We start from the raw sequence: 12,185 nt of genomic DNA, 5'->3' as shown, positions 1-12,185 counted from the left end.
TGTAGGTTGGCCCAATGTTTTTTAATTTTACCTTGTGTGGGTGTGGGTAGGTGCACCTTTGCTTTAGCCATGGTGGGTTGGTTCATGTACTTTGCAATCAGAGGCAAGAGCGGATTCCAACTCGATTTGAATGAGTTCAAAACAAACTTAACATATATTAGTTTAAGCTCAAGTCTTAGGTTTTTTATTTTCAAACTTAAATTTTGGAGGTATTTGACTTGCTAAAATTATGAATTTAGAAAAGTTTAATTTTAATATACTAAAATAACATTATTTTGATCGATATATATCAAAATGATATTATTTTGATTGATTTTGGCCAAGCTTAACTCAATTTCGGCGAATTCGAGCTTGACTCCCTTCATGTTGAGCCAAGCTCAAGTTGCTTTAAGATGAACTCATTGAGCTCAAATCGAAGCTTGAACTTGACACCAACCGGAGAAAAACTTAAACTATCAAGCTTGAGTTCACTCCAAAATTAAGGGTCGATTTGGGATTTGATGATTAGAGTTTAAATTGATGTTTAATTTAAATAAATTAAATTTGAATTAAAGTTTTAGTTCAAAATTTTAATTCATTTATCTTACTGGTGGTACTTTCATTTTTCCAACAACAATATTTACTAACTAAAACAAGTTCAAAATATTAAATATTTAAATTAAATTGAACTAGTGTTTGTTCAAGTTCAGTTAGTCTTAAATCTACCCAGTCTGTCACTTGAATTAAGTTTGTGGCTCTTCACCGCTAAATCAAATTAGCTTGCTAGTCTAAGATCTAGTCTAAGATCATACACTTTTGTTAATGCTACGCACTAAAAAAGGGGTCCCTATCCCTAGTTTACCAAGACAAAAGGCATAAATCCATCATTATCAGATCATTTATAGTGTATTACAGGATACGTTTGAGTTATTACAAGCTGTTATGTAAGATACAGGCTATAAAGAGACTGCTTTATTTACTTTAATTGATAACCTTTTGTTTTTTCATAAAATTTACACACATTCTAGAAGGGGTCCTTATTTTTTAGAGGTCAAAAACGTTTCCACCCAATGGATAAGAAAATCTCAAAATTTTATTTTTTAATTTTTAAAAATTTAAATACTCACAAATAAATTAATTTATATTAAAAAACTTAATTAGAAATAGAAATAAAAATAAAAATTATTATTTTAATAATAATATTTAAAATAAATAATTTATTATATTTTTTTTCATAAGTTTAAAAAACTTAACAACTTTACATTTGTTAAAAATTTTTCGGTTTTAAAAAATTATATTTCTTTCTCAAAACATAGGGTTTTTCTTGTCGTAGTCATCTCTCTCTCATTTGGACGACAAATCTAACGTTTATACTATCATCGTCTCTCTCTCATATGGACGATGAATCCAACATTTATACCAACACTGTCCCTCTCTTGTTTGGACGACAAAGATGACACAATGAAATTGGAGCTGAGATGACAATGGGTTTGGAGGAGGCGTTGTTTGGAGTTGAGAACACTTTGTGGATGATGCTTTGTCGTTTTGTTTGGATGAAGGCACGTCCAGACAAGAGAGAGACGATGATGACAATAAAAAAAAAATTAAGTTTTGGGGGAAAATATCACTTTTTTAAAATTAAAAAACTTTAAACATGAATAAAGTTATTAATTTTTAAAACTTAGAGAAAAAATATAATAAATTATATATATTTTTAATAATATTATTAAAAAGATGATTTCTCTTCTAACCCTAACTGAGATTTTTAATATAAATTAATTTATAGATAAATATTTAAGTTTTTGAAAGTTGAATGATGAAACTTTGAGATTTTACTATACCTTAGATATGAATAAGTCTTTTAGGCTTTTTTAAATAATTAAATAATAATAAGAATCATTAAACTATAATATTATTAAATAACTTTAATTCAATAGCCCGACTTAAATTTATTATATTTTTTTTCATAAGTTTAAAAAACTTAACAACTTTACATTTGTTAAAAAATTTTCAGTTTTAAAAAATGATATTTCTCTCCCAAAACATAGGGTTTTTCTTGCTGCAGTCATCTCTCTCTCATTTGGACGACAGATCTAACGTTTATACTATCATCGTCTCTCTCTTATGAATCCAACATTTATACCACCATTGTCCCTCTCTTGTTTGGACGACAAAGATGACATAATGAAATCGGAGTTGAGATGACAATGGGTTTGGAGGAGGCGTTGTTTGGAGTTGAGAACACTTTGTGGATGATGCTTTGTCGTTTTGTTTGGACGAAGGCACGTCCAGACAAGAGAGAGATGATGATGACGATAAAAAAAAAATTAAGTTTTGGGGGCAAATGCACTTTTTTAAAATTAGAAAACTTTTAATATGAATAAAGTTATTAATTTTTAAAACTTAGAGAAAAAATATAATAAATTATATATATTTTTAATAATATTATTAAAAAGATGATTTTTCTTCTAACCCTAACTGAAAGTTTTATTAGAAATTAATTTATAGATAAATGTTTAAGTTTTTAAAAATTAAATGATGAAACTTTGAGATTTTACTATACCTTGGATATGAACAAGTCTTTTAGGCTTTTTTTAAATAATTAAATAATAATAAGAATCATTAAACTATAATATTATTAAATAATTTTAATTCAATAACTCAACTCAAATTTAGTTTAAATTCTCTTTTAATAATATTATTTATCTCATTAATAACTATTTATTATGCCAATACTACTATTAACTTTATTAATTATTTTTAAATTTTACTTAAATTCAATTTAAAATTATTGTAATAAATTTAAATTTAAAGCAACTGATTATCTGATTCAGCTTAGCTTGAATCCAGTCTCCCGATAACCCAAACAAAACAAACCTGGAAGGAAAAACAATCACCTCAATTCTGGAAAATGGAAAAAAATTAACCATGTGTACCCTATCAAAATTTCTATTCTATTGTACGCATTAAAAGGATGATCGGATGTTGGCAAAAGAAAGAAAAGCAGGCAGGCTTTAAATCGACGGTTCAAAAGTTAACCCACAACCAAAGCAAGTGAACACACTGTTTTTCACACTCTCATCCCGTCTCTAAAAATAAAAAGAACATAACAGAGAATGGGTTGGTGAGGTGTCAAAGTATAATTGGTTAGACATACTGTTGTCTACCAATAATTGACTGGGGATCTGGGACCCATAAAAAAATATTTGTTTTTAAGTCCGTGCAATGATCATTGGAGGTGAAATAAAAGATAAACAAAAGAAATGCATGTGCAATGTGGGTTGCTCCTTTCCCACTTCTCTGTCCTGGCTCTGCTTCGTATTTGTGGGAGGAGATTTGGAATTTTCTCCCTTTATGAGGAGTGGACATATGTGCTCCACATTTCATGCTATGGGTCCCTTCTCTTTCTTATATTCAATAATATTATTAGTGGCCATTAACACAATATCATAGCTAACACTCATCAAAATCTAATTAAAAAAATATACTGCTATGATTATGAGTTGGTTAATTTTTGTTAAAATAAATATAAAAAATAAAAAATAGAAAAATAATCATCTCAAATATAACAAGAAGTTAAGATATAAAATTTTAAACGTAAAATTAAGTCTCAGATTTAACTTTAAACTCTCATAATTAAATTTCAATATACACTAATATTTTATGATATTATCCATATTAATAAAATATCCTAATAATGAGTTATTATATTAGCCTCTCAAAGGTTTATTGGTTTGATGATTCAATTTCATCGAAAGAGAGTATTTGATTTGAGTAATGTTTTATTATCGAAATTAAAAGATTACCTTGAAAATAGATTACTTAAAAGATTACTGGGTATAAATAATTATTATATTTGATAAAATTTGATAAGTATAAATAATTATTATGTTTGATTAAATGAAATAAAAGATTACTAGTAAATTATTTTACTTAAATACTTTTGAATATAATTATTTTTAAATATTTTTATATTATTTGTTATATTAATTAAAAATAAATTTATTTTTGCCTTAAAAAACTAATAAATAATAATATAATTATAATAAAATCAAGATTATCTTGATAATTTTTAAATATCTAAAGTGAAGATGATAATCAGATTATCATTTATATTACTTATCACGTCAATATTGATAATAAAATATTATTATAATATTTTATTACTGATAAACTAAATAAGAGAATAAAAAATAAATTACTAAGATAATCTTCAAAAACTGAAACTAAATAACTCCAAAAAGTCATCAAACACCTCCGCTAAATAGGGTTCCTAACAAGAAAGATAAAATTAATGGTGACAATGATGAACCTAATCCTAATTCTCACCAAAATTATTGATCCATGTGTGGCAATGCACTTTTGTGCGCATAATACAGGGAAACCTTAAAATAATTTTTTTGAAAATCTAAAAACACTACAATGCATGATGATGCGCCAGTGAGTTTGCCTCCTTTGTGTGAGACACAATTAAACAGTGAGAGCCAAAAAGGGCGAAAACAATAAGCAGCACCAGAAGCTCATTAATTCACTCAAATGCTTGTGAGTGAATCCGTGATACTAATTCAGTGAAAGATTTAGGTAACCGGTAAAGATGTCGAGTTGAGTATTAGTGAGCTAAATTTAAATTTTTTATGCATCATGACACAAAATATTCTTCTATAAATTAACTAAATTCGAACTAAAGGAATATGACTTGTTTACTGTCACATTACCTTCATTTAACTAGTTAAAAAACATATCAGTTTGATTACTAATTGTAAAGAATAACCAATATGAAGAAATAGGTATATTGATTTTGATAAATAATAACAAATATTGTATAAATAGTTAGATATTAATTGATATAAATAAACCGATATATATCATGTTATTAGGTTTAGTTCATATTTGTTAATATTAACTATTTATACATAGTATTACTTATCATCCATAACTATTGAATTATGTGAAAAAAATAAATGTAGAAGCCGTATGACAGGTTCCCACATCAGAGCATGAATAGTGCATCGACGATTATGAATATCTACTGGGGTTTGACAAGCTCAAATAGACACATGCATTCATGCGCACATCATAGTGTAAAGTCAACTGTTCCAACACTAAAGGATATGAGCGCAAGTCCAAAATTTTGTTGAGCTGTAATGTCCTTTTGTCATTAGGGATGACAACAAGATGGGACAGGTAGAGTGCCCTAATCTTCAACCCAGTATCCGATCGAGAAAATTTTTGGGATATTGGACTTTTTTTTTTTTTTTAACCCTCTCTCTCTCTCTCTCTATATATATATATATATATATATAATCCATCTGAAATCTTAAATAAAAATATTATAATAATCATTTATTTTTTTAAAATATCTCTATTAATATAATTTATACAAAAAAAACATAAAAATAATCTTTTCTTTTTTATTTTGTCTAACGAGAAAATATACAACTAATAAAAAAAATTATTATAAAATATTCAATTTAGATTTATGATTTAATATTATTAAATTATTTAATATTATTGTATTGTTTAGTATTATTATAATATTATTATAATATTTATCGATGATTAAAAGATATGAAAATTTAAATCTGATAAAACCTAGACGAAAAACAGGTTGGTATTAACGCCAAACCTTAGCGTTGCCAACCCTTGGTGTTAACATCAACCTATTCTTTGTGTGGTTTTTAACCAGACCTAAATTTTCATATTTTTTAATCATTAATACAATATTAAACAACATTAAACAATACAAAACATGAAATTACAACATTAAATAATCTATCAACATGAAATCACGGATTTAAATTGAATCTCTTGTAATGACTTTCTCTTATCGGTTTTATTATTCAATCGCAAATGCCTTCTCTATTGAAGAATTATTTTTCGTGTTACAAAGTTCCTTCCCTTGGTAGAAGACTGAGTAAAAAGAGAAAGATTATTATTGTGTATTCTCTCATTCTATATGAATTACATTAATGAGATATTTTGGATAAATAGATTAATGTTATAATATTTTTATTTCGGATTTGAGATGAATGATATATATGTATATATGGTTAAAAAAAAGAGTAAAAAACTCAATATCCAAATTTTTTTTTACATTCTTGTCCTGTCCCTTACATAGGGAAGATATAAAATTTCCATCCTTCATTGCACGAAAAATTTTTGCCCTCTTTAGCCTCGTGGGGAGAACAATGAAATATATATTAGGTATAAGGATATATTTCTAATTATTCAAACCTTCGTAAGATAATTTAATTTCTAAAGGTATAGAAAATATGCAGAGGAAAGGACAAATTATTAATATATCTATTCAGATCTTTATTTTTATTAGAGAATTCTCTTTTTGTTCAAAAAGGACAATACAAAAACCCATTTAGAATACAGAATTGTCATCCCTATTTATCATTTCAATTCCAGCACCTTTAATCCAGTGTTTAAGTAGTCAAAAATGAATAAACAAGTACAGAAAATAGATGGAGAGACATGTGCTATGTAATTAAGAGGGTTTTCTACTTTCATCCCTATGGTATGTAATGAAGATAGTATGCTTTTAAAGTTCGAATTTCCTTATCCTAGAGAGTGAAATTCTGCAACAAACGCTAGAGACTAAACCAAAGAATTTCACTTTTATTGGACACCTAAAAATTAAACTTGATGGAAACCTTGCACACACCCAACCTAATAATTACGTTACAAACCTCATACATCTCTTTAATTATATTTAGGAAACACTGCTCTTAAGTACAATTAGCCAGCTCTCTCTCTCTCTCTCTCTCTCTCAGCTAAAGACTTTTACCATTATTAAAGAAGTGGATAATCTTTAATGGATTACACCAAATCTTTGCCTTTAAGCACAGCTAGCTCCCAAGTCTTATCATCATTCATAAACTAACAGAACCTTGAAGGATTGCACCACGCGATTATTTTTTAAGTGCAGGTCATCCAATCCCACCTAGCCAAAATCATCATTGCAGTTATAGGTAATTAATTCTCTTCTTACTAAGTTTCAGGCCCCTTTATTGACCTGTTAATCATGATCTAATTGTCAAATTAGTTCTTAATCGTCCCGTCATCCCCAATTCTTTCTCATCTCTTCCTGTGATTCATTTACTAATTTCACTATAACAGGATATCTTGGTTCCGTTGAGTGTTCTGTGTCATAATGCAAAACTAGTTCATAAAATACAAGAATAGAATCCGATGATACGACATAGATAAAGCTTCCAAATGTTTGTAATCAGAAAGACAATGTTGAAGTTGTCTTGATGGATTGCTCTTACACTAAATATAAGAACTAATTTCATCTTCTTCACTTGACTGGTTTACATCAATTTATTTCATTTGTCATTTTTTTTCAAACTACAAATTTGATATCCACAAGATAAACTATAAAAATTAACAATTTTAGACTTCCTGATCCCTTTGGTTTTTGACCTAGCGCTATAGATATAATTTCTCAGAAACTAAATTTAAAATACTGAACTCTTGCATTTTTATATAATCGTCACAGAAAATAAGAAATTCAACCTTTATCATCCTTAAAAATTAATCTTCCATCTGCATAACTTAATTCAATTTCCAATTCTGATAGATAACATGGCCTAAACCACCAGCAAAGAAAGTGGAGGAAGAGAGAACGCAAAGACATTACTCAATAGAACTTCAACATTCTAGATTGATAATGACCAAATAATACTGTCATGTTGATGCAAATGCGTGTTAACGAAAATCCTCAATAATTATTCTCAAGAATAAAAAGCACTTCATCTGTGTTTGCATATATATATATACATATACACACACACGTACACACATACATACATACATACATATGTATGTGTGTGCGTATTCGTGCACATGCACACGCAAGTGCAGGTGCATGTGCAAGAGTCATATATATGTATGTATGTATGTATGTGTATATGCAGTGCGAGAGATCCAACAATTAAGTGGGGTGTGAAACTTCTTTAGGTTTAATATTTTTAAAGATTGTCATAAATGGGCTTCAAGTTGGGCCCAAGTTGGACCACATAATTCGCACATGAGCCTACTACTATACTGAACAAAACAAAGAACAGGAATCTACGATGACACAATTATAGCACTAGATGCAGGAAAAACAAGGTGTGGCATCTGACGGAGAATAGCGCCATGCTAAAAGAAAGTCCAATTCAAGTTTAGGAAGATGTTAATAGCACAATGCCAGAGCAAATGAACAGTTAGCATAGATCATTTAGACAGGCAGAAAGACTTTCGTAGGAGAAATAAACAGCATTAGAATCGTGAAAATAGAAAAGGCATATCATTATGATTGTTAGCGTAAAACAAAATATCATAGTGGATGAAACATTGTAGTTAAAAACTGGTAACATTAATACAAATCTAAAGAGTGCCAATGGTTAGATCACAAACCTCAAATTTCATTTAAGCACAATCAAGGACAGCTACTCGCTCTAGCTCTCCCTAATCCCTCCAACTGAAAACTTCTGTTCGACAAACAGATAATCTCCTGTTGGTTAAACCAAATCTATGATAAAACTGGTTCATGAAACAAGGAATGGGATTATGTTACGGTTACACATGCAGTCACTTGATATTGTTAAACCTTGGTTCCTCAAAACTGTAGGTCTGACATATAAATACTAACGGTGTCGGGGTTGACTTTACGAGCTGAGTTTGAACAAGAGCAAACTCAAAATAGGTTTGAATTCAAGAGAGTTGTTTGAGATTGATGAGCTCAAACTCAAACTCAATTCAAAACAATTTTATTTTGAATTTGATTTGGACCAACTTGAACTTGAATGTTCACTTGGATATGGTTAAACCTTGGTTGCTTTAAACTGTAGGTCTGACATTTAAAGAGGAGTAACACTATGTTGAATGAAGGCTCAATTCAGTTTAGTAACACTGTGCCAGAGCAAGCTAAAGTCAAAGCGAACTAACAGATCATGCAAATAAGAATATTAGAAGCTCTATTTATCGAATATGAACCTAACAGCAGCATGTAATGGAAGCAACGAGGAAGAAGGCTATTTAATTACACTTTAGAAATTAATAACACGAATTTCCCTATTAGTCTAGATGCAGAGAACTACAGTCGTTTCACCTACTAAGCCAAACAAGGAACCTTACCTTACAGGCAATAGATCAAGTAGGCGGAGGTCCAATGGAAGATCTTCCAGAGCGTGAATTGCAGGAAAAAATCACAGACATTGCAATAATCCAAAACAAGAAACACAGCGAGACAATACGAGTTTTCATCAAAACAAGTTCAGTCAAACGGTCCTTCTCTTTAGGCACCGCGTAGAGCTCCTCTACAACGATCTTAACAAGTGCATCCAGAAGTCTCTTAGACCGAGCATCTGTATCAATCGAGTTTGAAACTTGATTCCGAGCTTGTTTGAGAAGATTCGCCAATACTTCTGCCTCCTGTGAAATGATCTCAGAACTAGTTGATATTTTTAAGTGATAATCATCCAATAAAAGATCGGACTCATTTTTGTTGATCTTGGTTGGAGATGTCAGAGGCAGATCGAACGGTTTCAACGAAGCTAGTGCAAAGCTCTAAAACAGAAGAAAAACAAATTTAGAACTAAGAAATTTGAAAAAAAATAAAAATCAAACTACAATATCGAACAGTCTTTTTAGGTAATATTGTGTATTTTTTTAACGGAAACGCAAATTAGAAACAAAAGGACAGCAAAAAATTACAGAAAACAAAAAATAGTACAATCGAGCTGAAACATACTTCGTCGGCGTCCGATATCTTAGAAATCGGAGAGAAATCTTCTTTGACTGTTTCCGTCAAAAGATCTTCATGAACTGAAGTGAACTCGGCGTTTAAATTCTTCTTCACAACCTGTGAAAGAAAGAAACAACAACAATTTTGACAACGAATTTGAATTTGAATTTGAACTGGAGATTTGCATTGTCATAACTATAACCTTCTTCGAATGAGACTCCTTAAATTTGCGATTCGGAAGATTGGACGGCCGCGATTGATCTTGCTGTGGAGTTTGATAACCTTTCATATTTGGTTTCGCTCTTTGAATCTGGCGGGATGTTTTCAAATCTTTTTTATTGTTTTGAAATGGGCCTATTTATTTTCTCTTTTTATTGCACTGAAAGATATTTCCTTGCACATCTCTCGCCTATCCCCACGTTATACTTCTCTAAATACACCCCACTGGATGAACAGATTCAGCAAGTTCCACTTCAACATCGTGGACTTTTTTGCTACAGTATTGCCGCTTAGGATAGGCTGTAAACGAGTGGGCTGCTGGCATGCAGCTCGCAGCCAAGCTCTAAGTCATTCGAACTTTACTCTTGAGTTTGTTGTTGATCGATATGGTGATACCGTGAGCTTATAATTCGACTCAAATAAAATATTAAAAATTTTAAAAAATTTTTAATTTTATACTTATATTTATAAAATTTTTATTTTCAAATTTAAAATATAAGATATAATTAATAAATATATAAGTTATAAAATTCAAAAATATTATAAAATTTTTTGTTATAAATTTAATTTTGTTTGGACAAACCCGAAATTGAATCTAACCTTAATTTTGTTAAATCTACGATGAACAAACTATTATAAATTTGTAATATCTTAGTAGATATCAGCAAGTTGGGAAAGGAAATAAGAACATGAGCAATTAAGACAGTTAATTTATTACTTATTAGTTAACTTTAATATTACCTTCTACTAATATTGTTTATGCACTGAACACAAACTATTGGACATGGCAATTAAACAAATAAATTAAAACCTGATTAGTGGTGAATAATAAAAGGTTGGTCACACAGGGGTTCGTCTATTCATGCATATATTTGACGTCATTTTCCTCCACAGTAATTCGTTCTTATCCATTCTTAATTAGGAATCCCATAATTAAAATGCCAACTTGATTAATTTGTAATCACTTTCTTCAACATATAGTCAAACATTTTATTCAGGTCTTTGAAATAATTATAAGGTTCAATAATTAAACATATAATATTAGTTAACAGTCAAGCCACGATAAGTTTCCTCCTACGTCTTCAAACTTGAACCGATGCTTGATCCGATTAATCAAAGGATCAATTTAGGTATATCCCGATCCAACCGTCAAGTTGTAAGTTGACCTGAAGGTTTAACCAGATTAATCTGACATTTGAATTATATACTAATGTGATTCATTTAATTCGATCACAAATTCATCTGATTTAATGATAAATACCTAAATAAAATTTGATCTAAATTGGATTGATTACCGAGTTTCAATTGAATCTGACCAGTTTGCGTTTTAAAACCATGGTTAGTTTTCTCACGAATTTTATATTCCCGACATGGATTTTTTGTAGTCTACCTTTGAAGAATAAAAGAAAAAACATTTAATTTTGATGCGCGAAATCTAAGCTGATGATGCCCTGACTATAACACCAAAAACATATAATATTAGTCTAATAATAATATTTAATATTGTTGTTTACGAAGTTGATTATTATTAAATTTAGGTTAATTAAAAATATTAAATTTCATCGAAAATTTTATTACATTAGAGTAACAATATTAATCAAGGAGATGAGTTGAATTATCGAATTGGAAAACTTAATGCCATGACTAATTATTAAAAAATTGAAGATCTACAAATGGAAAGTTAATGGCTTAATTATCAATCATAATCATAAATTCTTCATCTTCCCTCTCTCAATTATGTTGTGACATTGTGATACTCCCACTACACCATTGCCTTTTAAAGTGGCAACAGCCTGTTTCTAGTAATATTTCACTTGTGTGAATGAGTGACATTTTTGACACCCGTTTAATAATTTTGAGATTAAAAAAAAAAAAAACTATCATAAGTTAGTTAGTATAAATAACAAGTTTGTGAAAAATGTTTGAGTAATGTTATTTATACTTATAATAAGTATTAATAATGCATGTATAAATAAAAAGACAAAGAAACCTCCAATAAGAGGACTCGGGTACACCCTAAACACATCCAACCCACCGGATGGACAATAAGAAAACTCTGGATTAACATTGAAAACAAACCTCCAATAAGAGGTCTCATGATCCACACACATTCTTTTTCTAATTGCAAAGTGAAGCCGGTATTAATTGGCCATAACACTAGCCAGTTTCATTTCTCTTGCCTGAGTGAATTTTGTCTTCGCAATTATTTGAACATTTTATATGTGATTAAAATTAATTATTTTTTAAT

At 29.5% G+C, this 12,185-nt stretch overlaps 1 protein-coding gene across 1 annotated transcript; it reads right to left on the bottom strand.

Annotated features, from left to right (window-relative positions):
* Positions 1-8,256: 8,256 nt before the first annotated feature.
* Positions 8,257-10,070, bottom strand: LOC123221873. Its single transcript, XM_044644836.1, has 4 exons — positions 9,921-10,070; positions 9,725-9,835; positions 9,109-9,540; positions 8,257-8,462 (listed from the first exon to the last, which is right to left on the bottom strand). The coding sequence occupies exons 1-3, from the start codon at positions 10,005-10,007 to the stop codon at positions 9,124-9,126; spliced, it is 615 nt and encodes a 204-aa protein (XP_044500771.1). The 5' UTR covers positions 10,008-10,070; the 3' UTR covers positions 8,257-8,462; positions 9,109-9,123.
* Positions 10,071-12,185: the final 2,115 nt, after the last annotated feature.

The sequence above is a fragment of the Mangifera indica genome, chromosome 7 (assembly GCF_011075055.1).
Source record: "Mangifera indica cultivar Alphonso chromosome 7, CATAS_Mindica_2.1, whole genome shotgun sequence".
Taxonomy (NCBI): Eukaryota; Viridiplantae; Streptophyta; class Magnoliopsida; order Sapindales; family Anacardiaceae; genus Mangifera; species Mangifera indica.
Note: the sequence above shows the minus strand (reverse complement) of the source record. Positions and strands in the feature narration are given on the sequence as shown.